At 42.0% G+C, this 23,241-nt stretch overlaps 1 protein-coding gene across 1 annotated transcript in view; it reads right to left on the reverse strand.

Moving 5' to 3' along the window:
- The window catches only part of tmem198aa (transmembrane protein 198aa), a 33,990-nt gene extending 11,137 nt beyond the window's left edge, over window positions 1–22,853 (reverse strand). The window contains exons 1-2 of the mRNA XM_030112521.1: window positions 22,364–22,853; window positions 6,951–7,208 (exon numbers count right to left, since the gene is read on the reverse strand). Of these exons, the coding sequence (XP_029968381.1) occupies window positions 6,951–7,089 (139 nt within the window). The 5' untranslated portion in view covers window positions 7,090–7,208; window positions 22,364–22,853. The remainder of the gene's footprint in view (window positions 1–6,950; window positions 7,209–22,363) is intronic.
- Between the last annotated feature and the right edge of the window lie 388 nt (window positions 22,854–23,241).

Here is a 23,241-nt window from a genome sequence, read left to right on the forward strand (position 1 = left end):
ATTTCTAGGCATTGATAAATGACAGTTCATATTTTTTATTTATCGAAGTCACTGGTTGAGTTGCAAATGTTAAACTTTGTAGCCACAGATATTTGAAAATGTTCAACTATTTGTCAAAAGTCTTCCAGTGTGTTCCTTCAAGAATCACTTGATTAACCTTGTAAAGCTGAAATTTCTAGGTTTTTTTTTTTTTTTACTTTTTCCAGATATCTTTTAAAGCTTTTAGAAGAATGTAGTTAATCCAGGAATTGCCACCGATTGTTACTAAAAGAGTATTGATTATGAATTGATAATCGATTCTGAATGAAATCATCACCCCAAGTATTAGAATTGAATTGCATTGTGAGTTTTTCTTCATATTTGAAGAACAAAAAGGGATTGCTTCCATTAAGAAGGTTATGTTTTTACCAGGGTCTGTTTATTCAAGGATTACACAATATCATCAGATTTTCACCAAAGTCAGTGGAGGGATGAATTTATTTTCACTTTCTTGTATAGATTGTATAAAAATCTATATAAATAAATATATATTTCATTTGTTTTGATCTGATTTGGAAAGCCATTCAAAATGAACATCTGCCCTTGCTTAGCAACGGTTGCTAGGTCAGGACATGTCCAATGACATCATCGCTCAAAGTCTGGTGTCTGGGGTTCGGTCGTCTCACATGCCATTTGCGAACTTCTCTTCAGTGAAGCGAGCGTCTCTGAACGTGCTGAGCAGCCAGGGTAGCAGTTTTGGTCCCAGAGAACTTCAATCAGTGTCAGACAGGAATATCGAAGATGGAGAACATCCAGGAGCTCCTGAAAACTGAGCTCTTTGGCAAAACAAAACCTTACCTGGTTAATATAACTAGGGAAGGGTGGAGGCAGATAAACTCTGGTGAACCTTATGCAGCTCTTCGAAATCACCTCAAGAAGCTAGTAATGGAAGTCATCTCAACGATTGTGACAGTGATCAGAAACTCAATGGATGCTGATAGCATGATCCATTTTGTCAGCACTGTCACGGAAGAGAAGGTGTCAGCCATCGTGAAAAACACCGTTCCTGACACTTTTTGCCGTGTCCTGGACTCATCAGATATCTTTGGCCAGACCTCTGTCACCCTGTCAAGTTTCATCACTAAGATGGTGGTAGCAGAGTTTGCTCCTGACCGAAAACCAGCTAGAGATCCTCACATTGACTTCTGTGTGACTCAAGTCTGCACAATGCTGAAAGAAATTGCTGGGAGGAGAAAGCGTTCATCCAAGAATGGGCAGATCAGCCCCTTGGTACGATATTCAGGCCGTCACGAAACTCTGAATATCACAGTTCGAAATGTTGGTCAAAAACAAGTGTGGACGCTGTCACGCCTCCCACCAGTCACAGAGATCCCCGTCTCTGAACCATGTGTGGAGGAGAAGCCTGCAGAGAACAAGCCCTCCCACATTTCAACTGGTGTCATTGGCAAATCTAACGACAAAGGATCCTTCTTAATTATAACTGATGAAGAAGAGAAAAAACTAGAGCTCAAAAAATCCGTGAGCTTGTTTGTTGTGGAGCTGCTGGCGAACATCTGTGAAGACTGCGAGTTTGAGTACAATAATCCAGAGCGGTTGGACTCAGTCGGCAGACGTCTGTTTGACAAACTGTGGACTAGAATAGAGGACGCAGACGCCTACAACAAGAAGTTTGAAGACCTCACTGAGGCCATTTTAAAAAAGTTATTTAAGATTTTTGAGTCTTCGAGGCGGCTGCTGGTTATGCTCCTGATGGACAACCCTGCATTTGATGAACTGCTGGTTGACTCTGTGGAAGAGCACCTGACGACGCCACCGAAGAAATCTCGCTTTGCTGCGTTTTTCCGTTCGGTTGGTCGAGCTGTCAGCAAGTGCTTCTGTTTACGTTAAACGGAGACGGATTAGTGAACCTACCTGCAGCCTGTGCATTTGGGTTTCCGGGGCTCTGGTTTTCCCATTTAAAAAACATTTACAATCAGGCTTCGTAAAGTAGAAAATGCATTAAAACTGCAAGCAGCATTGGTTGGGCGTGGAAGTCAAAACAGTGGCACAAGGGCTGGAAAGCGACCAGGAGCGGTGCCTCTCACTACCACTTTATGTTGGAATTAGTGGTTGCGAGAAGCCTGGACAACAGGCGGGCTGGGTGGCCGTGGAAAGGAAGGCAAACACAGACCACAGCTGGAACTGACGAAGCACACAGGTGTGCGTAGGCGTGGCTTACAGTGTGAACAACATCTTGAAATTCCAATACTTGGAAATTTGCGATTGATTCGGAATCTCAATAAACAAGAAACCCAATATGAATGTGAATCGATTTTTTTTTTTCCACTTTTAGTCCTTGCCTTCCTGGGCTTGGTCCCTAATTATAACTACAAAGCTAACCACAATAATACCGTAATAACTGCTTACAACACCATCAGGAACAACATTCGTAACAGTTGCTGCAACAACTTTAACAGCTCAGCCAGCTACTGAATGAATAGGCCCGAGAGCCAAACACAGAAGGACCATTTGGGAGCATGAGAAGAAGACAGGGGGACCACCTGCTGAAGACGCCAATTCATAAGAAGAGAAGTGATTAAGATCCAACAGGTAGGGTAGCATCAGGAATACAAGTCAGTTACGGAATAACTGGAGCATTTAAGTATCCTCTAAAGACACCTGAGTGTTTGTTTAGTGAGGAGATGTCCACAAAATGTGATATCAATTTTACACATTTTCTACTTTCCCTTAATCTGTAATTTAAATCTAAACGATTATACTTCTGTTTTACTAGTGACCATTCTCCTCTCTTGATGTCTCCTCTTTGTTCCACAGCTCCTGAGCTTCTCCTTCCTCCTCCTACTTTTGCTCCTTTTTGCTTTCACTACTTTCCCTCCAGCCACCAATCCATCCCATCTGCTCCATCTGGCATATTCAGCTAAAGTCTCCTGCTATCTTTTTTCTATTTCTTTTTTGGCTCATCCATCCTCATCCAAAATGATCAGCCAACAATTCTGCTTCAGCTTCATCATTTTTTTGACCAATTGTTAACCTTTTCCTCGCAAGATTTTGAAAGCAATTCATATTAACAAACTAAAGGAGACCTGATCTTCTCACTGACAAGCAGTAGAAATGTAATTTTTCTCGTATACAGAAGTACTCAAATGTGACAGCAAAGTTTCTGAGAAAAAAAACAACAATAATATGCATTGCATTTCATTTGCAGACCTGTAATTATACTGCAATCGGGAACACCGAGTTTCTCTTCTAAGACAAACAGGCGTCATGGGACTGAGTTAAAGTAGAGAGAAATGAAGCGGTTTCTGACGTTGTGTGTGATAGTCTACATTTTTGCAGCAGGCAGCATCCTTTTTAAGTGATCTTCAAAACAGACGAGACTGATAGCTGGTTTGTTGTAGAAATTGATTGGCCGGTAAACTGCCAGCATGCTAACTGTTAGCTTCGCTCAAACCTGGTAAAATGTATTCTGAGTGGGGAGTAGCATGGTTTATAACCTTTTGTGTGGCACTACCCTGAGGGCAAACAGGACATTTTCCTCCTGACGAGGAAATATTTATGAATAGTGATGTTCTCTCCATTTTAAAATTGTTTCCAGAGCCCTTATCCACTATAGTGTAAGCACGCATTAAACTTTAAGTCCTTCGCGAACCTGTTTGTGATGCAAAGACTGACGCCAGCAGAGCTTTAGCAGCAACTATACAGTGAATGTTAATGCTGTCTGTATGCTTCAATGAACCCCTTCCTGTCTATTTGTATGCAAAAAGCCTGCACAGAGCTTCAACATGCATCAATATGCATCATAAAAAAAACAACAACAAAAAAATGGATGCTGGTTGCCAACTTCCACAAAATGTATTTAAGTCTGTAACAAATGCAAAACGCCTCTCAAAAGGGTGAGTTTTTTTAATGAATTTATATCTTTTAATGGAATTATAGAATGCCATTCATATTATAGATCCATTGTTGTTTTTTGCTGACATTAAAATGGTGCATAATCAGGGATGTGCAGGGATTTGCTTTACAGTTGTAGACAAGACTGACATTGTCAGTGGACAACAGATTCTTTCAATGTAAAATTATTCTAAGAAGCATTTATCTTGAGCAAACCTGTTGTAGTTTTTAGCCATTTCCTGCATTTTACATCTTTATAACACTGACAGTGCAATCAATATACTGGAGCTTATTCTTTAAGTTTTGTCAAATATTTATAAGAATGTTTATATAGTCCAAAAGCTAAGTGTGCAAATCTAATAGTGTGTATCTGACCTGAATGATGCATGATTTTGTGTTGTACAGTCTGTGCTTACACACATCGAGCTGAAGAACCTCTGCCACTTCATCTACCAAACAGCTACAAGGAAATAATTAGACACCGAACATCAAGTGTTTCTTAAAGCAACACTGCGGATCTTTTTTCTCTGTAATTATTTATTGATTTCACTTTTCTTTAATGACTTTACATCCAAAGTAATTATGGTGTCTCCTGAAGACTTACAATGCAATAAAATGCAGTTTTCTGCCTCTCTGGGAACAAAACCGAGCCTTAAGTAAAGACTTTCTGCCTTTATGTATGAGTTGACCACAGCGGCGCCGGAGCACTGGATGACACAGCAGATTAAAATCAAGACTCGGGCAAAATGTAGCGTACGACTGGACGGTCTGGGATTCTTGAGGGTTTTTCATTTAAAACAGATACAGGAAGGAACCACTTTAAACGCCGCTCGCTCAAACTGCTGTGGCAGCATGCTGGAGCTCAGGGATGAGTAATTCACATCATTGTGAGAGCCATAAAAATGAACACTCAGGGCCAGAGAGACGTTTATGACTAACGTTTTCTCCCACAAAGGCACGAATTGGTTAAACACTGAGAAAAAAGTTTTTTAATTTGACACTTCAGAGAACATCCACCAGTAGTATCGGATGCAGTTGTGGTAATTGTGGTTAAAAACAACCTTTCTATTCCACGACTTGTGTAACTGATTAGGCCATTTGGACACATGTGGCTCGTGATGTCTGCTCAAGCTGGACGGTTTCATCAAAATAAAAAAAGAAAAAAACGCTGCACATCTTTATTCAGCAGTGATTGCAGCGGAGCGAAAACAGAAAAATGTTTTTGAATGAGGAGCAGACGACAACATGTTAAAGCGATACTTCAACATTTTGGCAAATTGGCCCATTTAGCGCAATTCATTAGTCATTTCGAACAGTATACTTACTTTTTGTGTGAGGGCGAGCTGTTGTTTATTCAGAGGTGAGTCAGGGAAGGTTTTCAGGACGGACACAATGGAAGTGGACGGTATTTTGGTTCCCCCTCGTCAAACTCATCAAATACACAATCCAACAACCCCAAAACACTTTGGTGGGCAAATTATAATCCGCACATTCACTACGCTGTGGAACACCAACAAATAATATTGTAGCGTTACGACACTGAAGCAAATACTGGGAACTACTTTTTCTTTTGAAATCACTACGCCCAGACAAGTAGTTCCGTTTTAGCAATCTTCGCATAAACAACTCAATCTGGTAATTTTGCATTAATATTTCACAGCGTAGTGAATTTGCGGATTATAATTTGCCCACCAAAGTGTTTCGGGGTTGTTGGATTGTGTATTTGATGAGTTTGACGAGGGGGAACCAAAATACCGTCCACTTCCATTGTGTCCGTCCCGAAAACCTTCCCCGACTCACCTCTGAATAAACAACAGCTCGCCCTCACAAAAAAAAGTAAGTATACCGTTCGAAATGACTAATGAATTGCGCTAAATGGGCCAATTTGCAAAAATGTTGAAGTATCGCTTTAAGGTTTGTCTGGTAATAACAGCAATTTGAGCTGAAGAAAATATGAGGCTGCTACTGCGCTCCGCAACTTTGCCGTCATGTAGTCCAATTTACTCACAGAAAATAAAGAAAAACAGCAATGCCACAGTAGCTTTGCTTTTGTAGGAGCGACGGTTCAATACTGACTCGCACAAGCAGAAACAAAATAATGATACGGCGCGGCTCCTGAATCAATGATGTATGTACAGACCCCGGGTTGACGTCAGATAGAGATTACATTAGCTTTTTGGCAAGAGCATCTCTAAAATGTTTGATCATTTCTTGGCACGCGTGCATAAATTAAATTAATCACTCTTCATTATTTCAATCCAACCTTTTATTCTTATTACAGGGAAATCGTTCCATAAAAGAGTAGTTTCTTCTTTTAAAAGATATATTACCAATGGAAATGAGGTTTAACAATTAGTTTAGCTCAGAAGTGTGCATCTGTGCTTTCTTGCAGACACTTGTATATACAAAAGAAAAGTTAAAAAAAAAAAAAAAAAAAAAAAAAAATTCTAGAGTAATGACTCCTGATTACAGCCGGCCTGTCTCTGTCCCTGTATGAGAGGAGATGCTGCTGGAGGAGACTCCAGTGAGTTAGAACAACTCCTATCACGTTCAAACACAGGTTATGGTCATATGAAGGATGAAAGAGAGACATTGCGGCGCGCTATTTCTGGCCTGGCAACCTCGTGCAAGACACTTGACGGTTTGTTAATTACTGTGCTTTCGAGGCTTGATTTACTTCATTTCAGTTTCCATCTTCAGTTAATCAAGTTGGTCGCAGGAGTTATTGCTCCTGCAGTACGGGCGACTCTTAAGATCACTGACGCTACACTGCGAGGCGTGGACTTTATGAATTTATATAACAGTGAGTCTGACTGCCGGATGTCACTTTGCAATGATAGATAATCGCTTAGTTAAATATTCTATGATTGTGATTTCAAGATGCTACTTTAGGCGACACCAATACAAACCAAAATGAAGCACAGGTTTCAAAATTAAGTACTAAATATTACCAGATTAACAAAATATTTTACAATAGTATAAATAAAGTTAAAAAATATGGTTTCTTGGGTCATGGAAGGTCAGGACGCCATTTCCATAAAGACACTGCCAGTACTCACCGAAAAAGCAGTAGATGATTCCAAAAAGGCAGCACATGGAGCAGACCACCGAGGGCACGATCTCGTATCTCCTCTCAATCTCCTGGTCGCAGCGCAGCCCCATCTCGGCCAGACCCAGCAGGCGGCCGGTGGAAGGCATGATGGCTGATGTGCGGGGGGACGGGGGGTGGGGACGGGGTTTACGGGGAGACGGGGTAAGATGCGGGGTTGGGAGACGTGTTCTGGATCAATGAGCCTCGCCCATGGAGACGCATCTACCTGAAAAAAAACAGACAGAAAGAGAACGATTGAGAGAGAGGGAGAGAGTTCAGGGGTGAAAACGAATGATGGACAGAGGGGAGAAAAGGAGTGGGTGATTATTGATTGATCCTTACTCGGCTGTAAGTGCTGACGGAGCAGAAAGCTCTCTTAATAATTTCATAAAAAGAAACATTTCTGCACTCTGCACAGCCACTCTCAGCGCCACGGCTGCAGATGAAATGTGATTCAGGGACTATCATTCACCCAGACGTACGGCGGAGGAGGCGGCGACACATAGTAAGTAGGAGACAGTTTGGAAGTAGGAACTAGTTGCAGAAGATCTGTGGCGCATAATGGGTTGCCATGGAAAGAGCAACGAAAGTCATTTGCATAAATTTGCATGTTGTGGGAAAATTTTGTGGTCCAAGTACGAGACGGTTTGTCGGCTCTGTACAGTATTTGTCCTACAACACAAAGGTTTTTCAGATTGATGAAAAAGGGGAACGCAAATATTTGGATCAACTGCAAACTTGAAATAAAACATGAGTCAGACCCATGACCATGCAGGTCATTATCCACACGCAGGAAAATTGTCATTAGCTTAGTAAAGCAACGCTGTTTTCGACTATGTACTTTTTAATTATCCCAAGGGTTTTTAATTATTCATGCAGCTGAGGAAGCAGGCAGATTTTTCCAGTTTGCAACATGTAATCTTTCAGCTGACATGAAAGCTCCCAAGTCAGTTTTGCTGCAGCGCATTCTCATGTGAGGAGTCCAACAGCGAAGCATAAACAATCTAATCAGCCGCAGCACAGCCAGATGACTAATTGAATGATTTAGGCCTGAAGGGCCACTCAGTGGTGTTGTGGTTTCTACTTAGAAGAATACCCCTCATCTGGTGTGTGCTTGGGGGCCTTTCCTGTATGACGCTTGCATGTTTCCCCCTTGTGTGTGTGTGAGTGTGCGTTTTTCCGATTTCTTTCCACAATCAAGAGAGCAGTCAGACCAGGAACGAGAAAACGCTCCTCAGTGCGTACATTGAGGCTCAGCGCCAAATACAGAGTCAAACCTCTGAGACTGAGGCGGCCTCAACAAAAACACACCATAAACAAAAACATAGTTACACTTACACTCTTATATCAGAGCGGTTACCTACGTAATTGATTATATCTAATTGACTTTAATTTGTAAATGAAGGGCATAAACAGGCTGTGCAATACTGAACAGAGCTTGTGGTTTATCATGAATGAATAATTACTGATTTCATGTGACAGTCTTTTATCCCAGAGAGGAATGTATGCTGTTTAATGCAATGAGGCACAGAGACGCACTGTCTCTCAGAGTTGATAACTTGATCTCCGTGATTTATTCCTAAAGGAGCTTCTTGTGTCCTCCAGGCCACTAAAACACACAGAAGTGATTAGTTCTGAGTGTGGTGTTGACTGCAAGCTGCGATGAATCTCCAATCCTTTCAAAGCCTCCAAGACAGTTTTTTGAAGAGTCTGCAGGACTAAAATATGTGGGGCTTCCACTTTAGTCTTTTTCTTTGTGGTATTTCTGCCATCAGCTAATGAAGAGATCAAAGTCGGCTTTGTTTTACAGATTTTGTTAGATTTGTAACACGGCTGAGGGAAAAACGCCGTCGATCACGGTGCCACAGTCTACCCTGACAGAATAGCAAACACGTTACAGTTCCAAGCAAGAAAACACATTTTAAAGGAAACTTCAAAAACAGAAATTGCGCAGAGAAACACATACAGCTGCAGTGTAAAGTGTGTGACCCAAAAACACATGCACGCACACACACACACACACACACACACACACACACACACACACACACACACACACACACACACACACACACACACACACACACACACAGGGGAAACCCATCCTGTACAGTCACACTCATAATCAACACTAACACCATGACATGTTGTGCACTCCCATCCCAACAAAGCTACACAGGAGTACAGAGCACAAACAAAAGACTGCGATAAAAAAACAAACAAAAAAAAAAACACTGATTTTAAAGTAACAATATATTCAAGGTTCTATAAAAACTTACATTTTAAAATTGAGTCTTTGACGTGCCAAAATTAAACAGCGTTCTGATGCGTTGATAGACTTGCTGATGCCAGTTGGCACAGTCTGATGAATGCTGTGCTGAGCAGATTTAATTTGCAAAATTTGAAAATCATTTAACTCTATATAGAGCGGGTTGGAAGAATTTCACTCCATAACAGCAAACAGATTTTTGTGCCGCAAGTGCAGAGAGTCAAGAGGAGGTGCTTAAAAAAAAAAAAAAATGGTCACACTGTAAATAACTTTTCAACTTCAAGTCTCTAAAGCTATAATTTGTCTGTAGTTTTTTTGAAAGCAACATATATCACAAAAAAGTAAAGACGTTCAAAGTCAGCTCCACTGCATTTCTCAGTGCATTTCTCACATTTTCTTTCGTAAAGTCTTTTTTTTTTTACAAAAAAATACCACGAAAGCCTTTCAGCCGATGTCTGTGCACATCTACCTGCTTTTCCTGCTGTATATTTCCTGCATTTGTTATTGCAGAGAGAAACAAAAAAGAAATCCTTTCTGCAAAGAGCTGCACGAGTTCTTGGGTAAAGTGGTGGGTTGCTTGGTTACAGTGCTTTCTAACAAGCCAGCTAAACGCTACGCTTAGCATTGTTGACAGCCCCACAGTCGGAAGCGCACGTATGAGGGAGACGGTGTCGCACAGTCACTCTGAAACCAATCAGCTTGTAAATAAGTGCCGATCTTGAATGAAAAAGGAAATTGCCAAAAGAATTTAAAGTCCGCTGGGTAGCTCTGCACCAGCAGTTTCATGACAGCCTCCTGAAACATCCTGCTTTCTTGAATGTAACACTAATCATCCTCGGTTTGGATTATGTAACTGCTCAAGCTGATTTGAGAGATTTTTTTTTTTTTTTTTTCCAAATTCTGCGGTGACCTGACGCCAACTCTGCCTCCTCCTACACCCCAGAGACATGGCATGATTAGAAAATAAACTACCAATAAGGTCAGAAAAGTTTAGAAAAAAAAAAAACTGCAGATTATGCAACAATGTCACGTTCTGTCTGTTGCTATAACAACCAGCAGCGGTACAAGGTCCCGGCGAATGGGACCGGGTGCTCGTCTCCATGGGAATGTGCATGTTAAGAGCCAATCCGCGGCGGTATCTTCGGGGGCCCCCCGGCTGCAAATGGTCCTGACCTCTGACCCCATTCAGTGAGTGCCTCTTTATAATTCACCAGCGTCGGGACATCCTCTGAACCGAACGCTACACCCACAACAAGAGAGCGTCTTGTGAATACAAACAAGCGTTTGATCAACCTGTTCATCTGAAATATCTAAATTAACGGTGTCCTGGAGGGCCACAGTCCTGCATATCTACTATTGTGAAAAGTGGCTCCTTTTTAGGCTTTCTGCTCCAAATCAATGTCTGTTGGTGAAGGAATAGACTGAGAACGCTCAGGACGTCCCTCTGGGAGCAGGACCTGACGTCATTCGTCCGAAAAGCATGACTGACGCACATTTCTAGTGAGATACAGTAATATATTTCTCCAGCAGCCCCCCAGGAGAGGTGAGTTTGTTTTTATCGGTAACATGTTTTGTTTTTTTGAGAATATTCTGAATATTGCAACTTCAGCAAAACAAGAAAAAAATATTTTCAGAGCCGTATAAAGTGGGTAACTTAAGAGTCAGAATCAAGCAGGCAAAAAATAGAGCTAAAAATGCTGTGCTGTTCATTGGCTGAAAGTCAGAAGCATGATTAATGAGTTCAAAAGTAGCATCATCTGCAGTTATAGGCTACCCACATAGGCTACCAACATAATTACAACAAATTGTGGGATTTTAAACAGCAGTGTATCCTTCACACAATTGTACTTGGAAGTATTTCTGAGAAACTCAACTAAAAAAAAAAAATATCCAAAATGATACCTTAAGTATTTCCAACTGTATTAATATTCAATCAACTTTGTTGTGGCAAAACAAGCTTCCCCAGAGTCCAGAATGGAGATCATAATACTGCATCGGTCCAAGTTTGTGAGGTTGCTTCATATTCGGGGTGTATTGCTGTTTTTCGGCTTGTGTCGAACTGGCTCTGAGTTTTCATGGCACTGCCGTTTGGTATCTGGCAGAAGCAGAATCGGTTTCACACGGATGGGTTCAAATCACATTGTCATCTCATCTCATCGTCACCAAGGCAACAAAACACAGCGAGGGAAACAAAGGTCAAGTCACATCCGCCGTCATTTGCCAACAAATCGGCTCTCTGTGGATCAGCAGAAGTTCCCTCGTCCCCGTGTCCGTTTTGCTGGATTCCCAATTTGCTACATAGCTGCAGCGATGTTTTATTGACAACAGTTGCTGAGCAAAGCTACAAATACTGACATGTTGTTGAATGGAAAAAGATTAAATACCATAACTGGTTATGATGACGCAATATAATACCAATGAAAAGCCAGGAGTGCTGAAAGTCTCACCCTTCCTGTGTCTTATGCCTGTAGAAGTCTCCAGTTTTTTGCACTCCCCCTCCAAAAAAAAAAACTGAGTTAAAGCGGGCTAAAGTAATTGTCAACATTAACACAATAATGTTATCTTGCCCAGCCCCAATAAAAAATAAACACATTTATGTGACAGAAAATGAAAAAGCCAACAGGTTTTCTACCGTGTTTTCTAAGGAATCAGAGTCGGAGCTATCTGCAGTTATTTTAGAAGTTTGTCCAAAAAATGTGGCTCATTAATTTTAAAAACAGCAAATTTTTTTTTTTTTGACAAGAAGAAAATGAACTTGTTGCCTAAATCATTCGAGATGCCGGCTTTGAGGGATTTAAATATCAAATACACAGGAACGCTTTCTGAAAATCCTACTACTTCTTCTGATATGGGCTGTGTGCTCATTTCTGCATGAGCGACTGATGCTGTTTACCCTCCGAAAGCAGCCAGAACGATCATCATGGGAATTTCAAAATCTGCTCTTGCTGGGAAACACACGGGGAAAGAGGCTGCGCCATGAATTTAGATCAAGGCGGGAGAAACGACGGCTTCATATTACTGTACATTTTTCTTTGTGACAATTTGACTTTTTTTTTTTCCCCCCACTGCGGTACGTATTGACGATCCCCACTTGGTCAAACCCCTTCTTCGCTTTACGAGGAGCTTTAGCATGTAAACCAACTTCTAAAGGATTTGACAGACTTCCTGCTGTCAGACTGTGAGCCCTGAATCACACACTGCAGCATCAATGACACCAATCACAGCTCGCATGATTCGCTCTGCCACGTCCCCGCTCGCATGCTTGTGTCAGCTCCATCACAACCGGCCAATAATGTTAGGTTACACATCAAAACCGCTGGCAGCGTAATAACCCTGATGCGCTCCCCGCCGTACTCCCGCCGTCCGCTCCTCTCCCCCTTCGAATGCGACGAGACTCGGAGGTCACAGATCACATCTGAACACTGCTGGCACGGTAATGGGAGATTTATGATTTGTTCTGCTGTACACAAGATTGTTTCCCTGACCCCAAAAACCGCGCTCGCCATTTACAGGGGAGTGTGACTTCAACCTGCGTGAATATTTTTACAACCATAAAGATTTTTTTTTCAGCTTATACTTAGTTTTTCAGCGTTTCCTTCCTTCCAGTGTGTGTATGTGACGGTCTTCTCAGTGTGCTGCTGATTGCTGTTTTGCCTGGCCTGGTGGAGCCCACCTGTGTCTTGTTTACTCTTCCGTATTTCAGAGAGGGATTCCTTGTTATCTGATTTGTTGTTTTTGGAGGAAGTGTCTTGTCTAGGTCAGGTTGCAGCTTAAATAATTGCACCCTCACCCCAAGCCCCGCAATCGCACGCCACTCCATCTTCTACAAGTGCTCCATCAACCTAAAGGCTTATTTATGCTAAATATAAAGGATTTAAAAGACTTTGTGCCCATTTTGTTTAAATGAGCAGTCAGCAGTCCATCCACCACAGAGTCCTGCTCTGAATTAACATGCAGGCCAAATAAAAAGTGCTGTAGAATTCATTATTTAGAAAGAAACTTTGAGAGAGAGGCGTAAAAAACACAGTTTGGCGGTGGCTCAATCCTCCAGGTATGTCTCACTGCTGCTCTTCAGAAGCTTCTTCCTTTCCTGTTTTTTTCGTTTTAACCTTCGGGAACAATGTTGAGTCCATATCTGTACGCTTCCAGGAGAAAGAAGTACGGACTTAATGAACGCAGAGTAAGAACCAACGGTTCTGTACGTATCTGTATCTAATGGAAAGCAGACATGAGCCTTAAAGGTTCGTACATACTCCAGAAAAACAGAGAAATGACTTCTCTTTCCAGTGAAAAAAACAATGTTGCCTTGGTTTGGTAGTTCTCGCACCGTCATCTCGACCAAGTTTTTTTCTCAACTTGTGAGATTTGTCGCAAATTTAACCAATTTGAAGTGAGGAGCAGCGGCCGAGGAGGTGAGGAAGTACAAAAATAGACACGCGAGTCACATAAAGACATGCAAATGGATGATTATTCATGGACAGACATATGTTCTGCTCAGAGGACTTCTGCGTGAGTTTGAAGTATAAAATGTAACAGCCTGAACTAACTTTGTTCTCTCCACCTTGAGGAAAAAATATGAAGTATGTATCTACCTTGACAGTGTTGGGGAGGGGTGGAGCTGATCCCAGCTGACTCCTCATGAAAGTGGGAGACATTTTGAACAGATCACCAGACCATCAGAGGCAAACATAGAGAAAATACACACACTCACACTTACAAGCAACTTGATTTAACAAATTCAGCAAAAGTATGATTGTATGGGTGAAAAACCAGAAAACCAATCATGCACAGAGAGAACATGAAAATTCCAGACTCGAACCAGGAATATTCTCTCTTTGAGAACCTTTTTAAACCACTGTGGTCTATTTTTATACCAACATTCAAACAAGAAGTACTTTAATGTTTCTGTTACACTTGAGAGAAATACGCTTCTGAAAAATATGTTTTGATGAAATAATTTCATCCTCCACTTATTTCTTCCCGTGATTATGTTCTTCTCATTAGCTGAAAGGAAATCGTGCTGAGAAAAGGCATCTCCTGATCTCCAGATTTTCCTCCTGCTGATTTTCCTTGGTTCTTTGAATTTTCTGACCGTGTATTTTGCACTGAAATAAATTTGCCTTTAAAAGCAGCTTCCTGCCTCGGCGCCTCGGCGTCTCGAACACGGGTCATTTTTATGTTGCTTTGCTCCGGCTGTGAATAACCGAAAATACTTTCACTTTGTGTTTGTACACGGGGAATAAAAATGATAACTTGAAAAACAAATTGAACGAGCACGGCAAACAAACTCCTGATTATCCGCAGCGCTGCGAGTGAAGTCTGCACGGCCTTCTCCGCGCTATCTGCTGACATGTTTGCACAAGTGTGAAGCTTTTCCTCCCCAGACCTGCTGCGAGATAAATTATATTTTCTAATCTTCCCATTGATATAGGCTAACTGACAGCTAGAGGAAGATAAAGGGCTGGAAAGTGTTTGAGTCTGTGTGTGGCGCTTCTAGGTGTGTGTATTATGTGTGTCAGCATGAATATTTCAGAGGCCCCACACTGAGTGGCGGCGGCAGAGCATCGCCAGAACGAGGACACACAGCTCATCGGTGGAGATCGGTGGGGTCGGGCCGAGGAGAGAAGGGGGGGCTTGGGTAGGAAAAAAAAAAAGAAGTGAAAACAGGAAGGCTGAAAACACACACCCAACTTCACATAAAGAGGAGATGTGAACCTCATGTCGATGTCAAAGTTGTGTTTGCCAGACAAAAAAACAAAGGTAGTATAAATTTGTCCGCAAAGGCAGCAGCTCCAACTGGAACGACAACAACAAAAACACAATCCTCCTGGCAAGAAAATATCAGCTTTCTGCTTTTTTATTGTTGGCACAGTGTCGTTCTGAACTGACCCAACATAGAGATCAAGCTACAGTTCATATATGTCCATGAAACACATCCAAATATATAAAAAAAAAACCATTCATGGAGCATGTTTTAATTCCCTGCATGCCTTGTTTTAAAAGAAGTTAAATTACTTCACAACGGAGTGCAATGCAAATGCAATGAAGAAGAAATAATCAACAAAAAGGTTCTGGTGAGCAATGATAAGAGTTCCAGGTATGAAGATAAAATAGTTTTTAAGTTGTAGCACTTTAAACTGAACTCATCCAGTTTGATTTAAAACTTCAGGCATGCAAATAGTTTCACATTCATTCATCAAGATGATAAATTGTTGCCTCTGTTTCACCTTCAGAAACATTACTCTGGATGACAAGAGATTTCTGTTTTCTATACAGGAAGCTCAGGAAAAAAAAAAAAAAAATCCCCCAAACCTTGTATTTCCAAAGAAATGTTTCCACTTCATCTTCATGAAGCTTCTGAAAAATTCCTTCTTACTGACACAACTTAAAAATCCCTTCATCGCTAGTTTCACTGGAGAAGCAGCAGAAATCCCGACAACAAAGCTCACTGATGAGCAATTACTGGACAGGGCGAGGGTTTGCATTGATCAACTGTCTTCTCTCTGGCATGAAAACCATCGACCGACGATCGACCGCGGCCGTGACCGGTGCTGTCATACTTTTTGACTTCTGATGGTCAGTGTGCTGGAGGAGCTCGGTGCAGCTGTCGTTCAGTAGGTTAACGCGGGATGAAGATCTAGTCCTTTCGGTCAAAGGTGAAATGTTTGTTAAAACTTCCTAAAGGCGTTAGTGAGAACTGGAGCCTAATCCGCCCGGTGAGGTTAACGGGATACTGCAGGAGGGATCACGAGCAAGCGGGGTTGGGTTAGGGTTTGCACAGACTGCAGCCAGCTCTGTCTGACCATTCACCAGCTCGGTCCTCATGCGTCCACGGCGCCGACTCAGATCCCAGGGGAGCGCTGGATCTTGATTCACAACAGAGAGACGGTAATGACCGCGACATGCTGGTCGCCGTCTGTCGCCGCGTTCGCCGCTCTGTTCTTCAACGGGAGTGAGAGGAACCATTTATGTCCCCGTGACAGTATTGCTGATGTCACGATTACTAACAGGATGACTTTGTTTTCATCTTGTCCATCTGTCACAGGAAAGACAACTACTGAGCCTGGAGAGTGTGTGTCTGTGCCTGTGTGTGTGTGTGTCTGCTGTAAAAACGGACCGATAATGAGAAATCAGAAGAAAGACTCGAGAGTTGCAATCTGGCTCTGATTCAAGACAAATCAGACATCAAAGAAATGTAGCATAACGCTCCAGTCTCACACCTGCTCCCATTGAGGCGTTCAGTAGTTTGAAAAACATCCTGCAATTTCCACCATTTTACGCTCCATGGAGATGAAGCATAAAATTACCACTGTCCTCCCATTACAGGCAAGACGACGCACTGATTTGAACAATGGGCTGGGCAATAATGTGACAGCTTCGTAAGTGCCGTCGTGAAAGGAAATAACAGCGCTGGCGTGACCTCGTCATACAGAGAGGGCCGTCACTGTGACAGCAGGTACAATCGGGCTGTACTAAACACCGCTATTTACGGGAGTAGTTATCAGCATGCAGCTCTAAACACCTCCTCATTTGGAGAGCAGAAGATAAAACACGATATAAAAGAGACATTTTGGAGAAAGTCGTTTATAATTGAAGCTTCTCGGCCTTTACGGATTCCTTCATGGGGGTTTTGGATTGTTTGAGGGCCATCGCAAGTGCTCAGGGGGTACTTGTGAATCAAACTGTATTTAGGGACATTTTATCAACACGGTGAATTATTAATCAACTGATGAATGAGATGTTCAACTGTTTAATGGAGGCCTACTTTCAAGCAAGACTGCTCACGACTTGTTAAACGAAGAAGAAGTAAGAAACCTGCAGAGAAGCTTGTTTTCTCCAAAAGTGCTGCATTTTTATCTGCTCTGCTCAGCGGAAACATGGTGCGTCAAACCACTGCTTGACCAGAGAATAACAGCTGAAGCTTGGCATTGTCGTGGCTAAAAAAGTAATTTAAATGGATATTAGACATTCATGCTGCTTTTCTTTATTTAAAGAGAAGTCTCCACTCACTCATCAAAGCATCTTTCTTTGAATTTTGCACTGGAACTTCAGAAGTCTTTGTTAAGATTTATCTCCCTTTTTTTTTTTTTATTTCATTTGAAATAACCAAAAAAGAGAGTAAAAATACAGTTTATGCAAGTATTTCTAAAATACACATATCATTAAATGTTAATATATGCATAGAACAACACAGTGCAATTAATTAGCCTTTTTATGTATCTATAGTTTCAGACGTGCGCTCTCAAACGTGTGTCGCGGGTACAATGAAAGAAACAGCTTTGACCCGGCTCATTTGGTTTTCCATTTCATTAAGGTCCTAATGCAGATCTCTCCACTCTCCACCGAGGCGCTCGAGTGAGCTATAAACCCCACACACCTGCCCACGCAAAGCACAAAAAGCACCAAATGTGTTTTTTTTTTATTCTAGAAGAAACCCTCGCGTGTCGCCAGTCAGTCACTCGCCCGTCACCTCTCGACGAGCCCACACATTCGCCATCACACGCAAACCGCCAAAAACAAAGCGTTAAATGAAACAGAAATGGTTTTTACCAGGTGTGTCGTCAGATGTTGCATGTGCGGCACAGCAGGTTGTGAGCGTGTGCGTATGTCGGTGGCCTCGGCATTGATCCCTCCGTAAGCCTCGGCCAGCGCTTGTGGCCTGAAGGTGAGGTGACGAGGGAGTAAAGAGGCTTTCATCAGATTACAGCTCATTCTCCGTCTTTCTCTGCCCGTCTTCCCGACATCGTTTATCTCACCGTTGCCATCAAACACTTTGCTTCTTCTCTCTCCGTCTTCCTGAACATGAGACCTACTTTAGGCCAAAGCATTAAATTTGTCTTCAATACATGGATTCATTTATCTCTTTCCAAGAGCTCCTACATGAACTGATAGCCGCATTTCAAAACCGTGAAAGTAAAAAACATTTCAAGGTGAACACTTAAAAATGCACTTTTGAATGCAGTCTCTTTTTATAGACATTTCTGCCAACTATTTTCTGTGAGATAAAAGTATGCGGTGCGTTTGACTCTCGGTGCTTCTGCCTTTCTCTATTTATTCTTTGCCAACTAAAGGCAGCTCAGACTATTAATGCAGAGAGGTTAAAAACAGCAGTATTTGCACTAAACATTTTTTGTGCAAGAGTGCATGTGATGGTAATGTTTGACTACAGAACATTTTTGGAAAAGTAGAAAAAAATACAAAAATGAACTCAAAAATCAAACAAGTCAAAGCTCGAGAACATGATGTGGGATTTATTTGAAGCATGATCCACGTCTCTTTCTCACTTTGCTTACCAATATAGCTTGGTCTTCTTACTTTTAGTATGGGGCATGTGAGTTGAATGAAATCAGTAAAGATACGTGCTTTGAAAAACAACAAAATTACTTCGGAGCTAAACCGAAAAATCACAAAGACACACAAAATCATTTTCCACTGGTAATATAAAAATATTGATTGTAAAAGTTCATCTTGTACCTGAAAAGTGTGCATTAAAATAAACAGAGTTGTGGCACAGACTGTTGAGGAACACACAAAAACACACACTTATTCTGTGTGAAACGTCCATCTTTCACAGCTCCGTCTCGCCAGACGCACCCTGAATAAATACATTGAGCCAGAGCTCCTCTATATCTTCACTCCGTTGATATTTACTGTGAGTGAGAGCAAGCAAATAATCACATACATTACATACGAGGAGTGGCCAACGACATCGAAGAGAGTGTTCCATTTGATCAGGGGAAAAAACACACACACACGTATGCTGGCTCAGGGTTCGACACCAACTCACAAGCACACGCACTGTTTAACAAACCGCTTGTGTCTATGGCTTAAGTATGAGCGCACGCAGCAATGTGTCTGCTCAGATAGTATGGGGAAAACCCTTCCAGCTACGAACCAACATGACAGCCAAACACCAACACACACATAATACGCTGCGTAGCCTCGGGGCTCTTGCACACTGTGAGTCAGATGTGGTGGAAACTCGAGGTTCCTAAAGTGAAGCTGTCAGCATTACATTGTGACAGCATTGACCAAGGCATATTTACAGGAAAAGCTCAACTCAAACTGTGTTTGTGAGCTACAAATATATATATATATATATATATATATATATATATATATATATATTATATATGAGAGCCACTTTGTAGCTGTACGTGGACTATGAGGGCTTGTAAAAATGGCAGCAGGAAGGGCGGCATGGGTGTGTATTAATGGGATTAGGATCGACTTTACCCTTTCACTCCCCTCATCACTTATGCTCGCTACCCTTTTTCCTGTTGTCCTCCGCTTCCTGCTCTGCCTCCACGTCGATCATCCCTCCTCTAAAGCATTTCCTTCATCTTCGGTTGATTGTTGCTTTTATGAGTCATAACGCCGCCACTCAACTTCTTTCCTTCCACCAGCTCTCTCTTTACTTTCATTTCTATATTCATTACACAAATAACTTTTTTTTTTTCACTTGCAATTATCCCTTCTCTTTTCTTTTTGCACTACGTTTAAGGCATCATCCTTCCCCTCAAGACAAAATTTCAAAAAAGGAGTACGCTTGCAGACTATCTCTATCAGACAGTGGATCCCCTGTAGACTTTTGAGCTCAGTTGTGAGTCTGAGTCTTTTTGGCTTATGTTCACTGCACTTACATAACCCATTGTCAGAGCCGAGCACATGGAGAGTGCAGGAACACGGGCAGTCCTTGAACTGTTTCTTCTGTATGTATGATCGCCTCTCTGGGAATCATCCTCACCTCAGCGCTACATTCTGTTAAGGCCTCGTTTGCTCACACAAACCTACTTCAAACTAAAAAAAAACTATAATTTGAAGACTTTTTTTTATCAATATTTGTGAAGTTGAAAGATTTCTCTGCTATTTTTGCGTTTTAACTGGATTGTTTTATTTTCAGGAGTACAATGCATTGAAATCACAGAGATTTAGACTAAAAACAAAGACATTGTTTCCTTTTCAGATTTTCCCGACACATTACCTTTGGTCAGATTTCCCAAGAGAGCATGTCAACCTGGCCAAAGCCCTAAAGCAGGAGGAGGTTGCCTCTTGGTTACACTCAGATGACTATCAGCGCAGCTCCATACGGAGACTTCATTCAAACAGGCCAAATTTTCAACGTCTGAATCGTACAGCAAATAACGTGCTTCTATCTCCTCAGCATCGCGCCGTCGTTTCGCCCCCCACCCCATCATCTTATCCAACACAGACATCTGGCCAATTATTGTGCGACACTGAAATGTGATCAATAGCCGTCATTACTCAAACATCAGCAAGGAGCAGATTACATTTGAATAACACTTGTCAGCTTGAGTTGCTATTAAATAAATTGGATTCAGACTGGAATATTGCCAGCTTGACCATTTGAGCATCGTTGGGAATTAAAGCCAATGTTGAAGACTTTCATTCAGTTTAAAAACTGTTATTCCAACACCCTGTTGGAGGATTCTCAAGCGTCGCAGAGAAGCGCCGCCGTTACCAAGCGTGTTGCCCGCAGAAGTGACAGAAGATAGAGCACTTTAAAAGCCAGATACTGAGACAACTACCACTTTCAGTGTTGATTCCTTGAGCTATTTATTCAAATACCTCGAGTTCATCCGTGGCAGGACAGAGTTCAGCACAGGAAATGAATCACAGACCGAAGGAGACTCTTATTAAAAGATGTAATGGCTTGCAGGGTAAGTAACCCAGTGGGATGACACCAGTGCACTTTCCAATGCATCACTCCAAACAAAAGCTCGCAGTCTGTAAACAGCAGCGCAGTGATTTCTCGGCAGTCTTCTGCGCTGCAGCTTTTTCATGCTCCTTTTCATAACATCCCCTCCTCTGTGCCTTGCAATCATACACAGTCGTTTTATCCATCATTACATCTGAGAAGATCCACAGCTCAGTGGCGTGATTTAACTTTTTTTTTCCCCCTAAAAACACATGGAGCATGGTCGTTTGCCATGCTTGGAGAGGGTCAGAATGTGCCTCATATACAGTAATCTGTCACTTTAAAGGAGATCTGGAGTTGAAATCAGCCAAGAAACAGTACAATCAGACTCTATTTCATCCTTATTTGCTTCTCATAGACTTCTTACCTTTCCCGGCTCTTCCAAATGGGGGTATGTAAATATTTTTGCTGGTTGTTTTGCACTGCATGAACAGCTGCGCACACTTGCCCTCACATACCAAAAACACTGAGCACCAAACAACCAGGGGAACAAGGCAAATGCCGACGTTCTTTTAGGTCAAGCTGATTTCTATTTCAAATATGAACAATTTTGTATTCAACTGCTTGAAGATTTTTTCCAGATCTGTCATTTTCAGAGTAATTCTAGTATGTGGTCTGGACAGCATTTGCATGTTTGACAAAGGAAATAAAAGAAGAAAAAAATGTCTCCATGTTTAAAGGTTGCTGTCTATAATTACTTCTCTTTTGCTCTGGGAAACTACTAATTACAAAGATGTTTCATGTTTCCAGTAAACCCTGGAGCAGAGAGGAGTTACAAAGAAATCCAAAGGGGAGAAGAATACTGTGAATCTGTGTTTTGGTATTTTGGATAAACTGACTCTTACACAATCCTTTCTTTCGTGGGTAAAACACAGACTCACGTGACTTACCACGAGCGGAAATCAATGTGGCTTTTGGTGTTTACAAGCTGTCCAACCCAATTATGCACACTGGTATCAAATTTGGAGTTTAGTCCCTTTTCATTATTAATTTTCCACACATCATGAAGGATTCATCTGGCTGTCACTGATACGCAACCTTCCAGGGGTCTCGCGGTCTGCGAGCCTTGTGTCGGAGGTTTGAAAACAATAGAGGGAAAACAATAGCGGAGCTGAGGCAGTCCTCCATGTGTCTAATTTTCAAAGGCAATTACAGTGAATGGCAGAAGGCTGTGCGCGACACAAATGGCTTTTAGAGCATTTTAACAGTAGGAAATGTTCATGGGTCCTCCACTGACCTGCTCGATGGTGGAAATAAAACAAAACCAGGCACTTTTTTTTAAGTGGAAGGCCAAAAACATTGTAGTCATTTAAAAATAATAATACTAATAATAAAAGCGCTATAGCAGCAATAAAAACGCACGATTTCAGGTGAACAAAGAAAACTAACTCACCTCAGAAATGCAACATATTGGTGCGATCTTCCTTTTGTCATTCCCGTGCGCAAAAGGAACGCAGATTAATCGTCTTTTGTCGGATTTGGTCAGCTTGAAAAACCCAACATCTCGCCTCTGTGAAGCGGGTTCAGACCGCAGTCAAGGGGGGGAAACTCCGGGGGAGAGAAAAATAAAAAATAAAAAAAAAACCAAACCCAGAAGCGGAGATGAAACAATGCTGAACTCCTCTCTCCTCTCCTCCACTCTTGGCTTTAATTTCTCACTTGTCCCTCGTTGTCCGCCGACAGACGCGCAGCTGTTCGCGGGCACCTCATGTAATATTAACCACCGATAATGGACCGGGGCGACGGGAAACAGAAATGCAGCCTTGCGTCTTTTTTTCTTTTTCGTTTTTTTTTTTTTATTCCATGTTTACATCATGCACCCAATTATCTCCCTCCTGAAGGAGCAGTGTGTGCGCGTCCTTTGTGCTCCCGTCTTTCTCACTCTCGGCGGGTCAAACCATTCCCCGGGCCGGAGGGGGGGGGTGTGGATGGAGCTATCCGCGCGATCACACGGGGACCAATGGGTTTGGTGACTCGTGGCCAAATGTTGTTATTGTCGGGGATAAAGATGAGGAGGAGGAGAGCGGGGAAGAGGGAGAAAGTGAGGGACGGGAGAGCCCAGCAAAGATCATTCAGTGCCCGGCAAGTTGATTTATATTCAGCACCATTTCAAACATCAGGTCGTTCAAGTGTGTCATATGAAACACCCGAATTTCAACATCAAATTCATAATATGCTGTAAAAATGTCCCTTTTCTGACAGAAATATAATTTGAAAATGCATAGTAAGCCACAATACAGTGAGTACATTAATATCTATTTCACTGGTTGT

This window comes from Salarias fasciatus, chromosome 16, assembly GCF_902148845.1.
Source record: "Salarias fasciatus chromosome 16, fSalaFa1.1, whole genome shotgun sequence".
NCBI lineage: Eukaryota > Metazoa > Chordata > Actinopteri > Blenniiformes > Blenniidae > Salarias > Salarias fasciatus.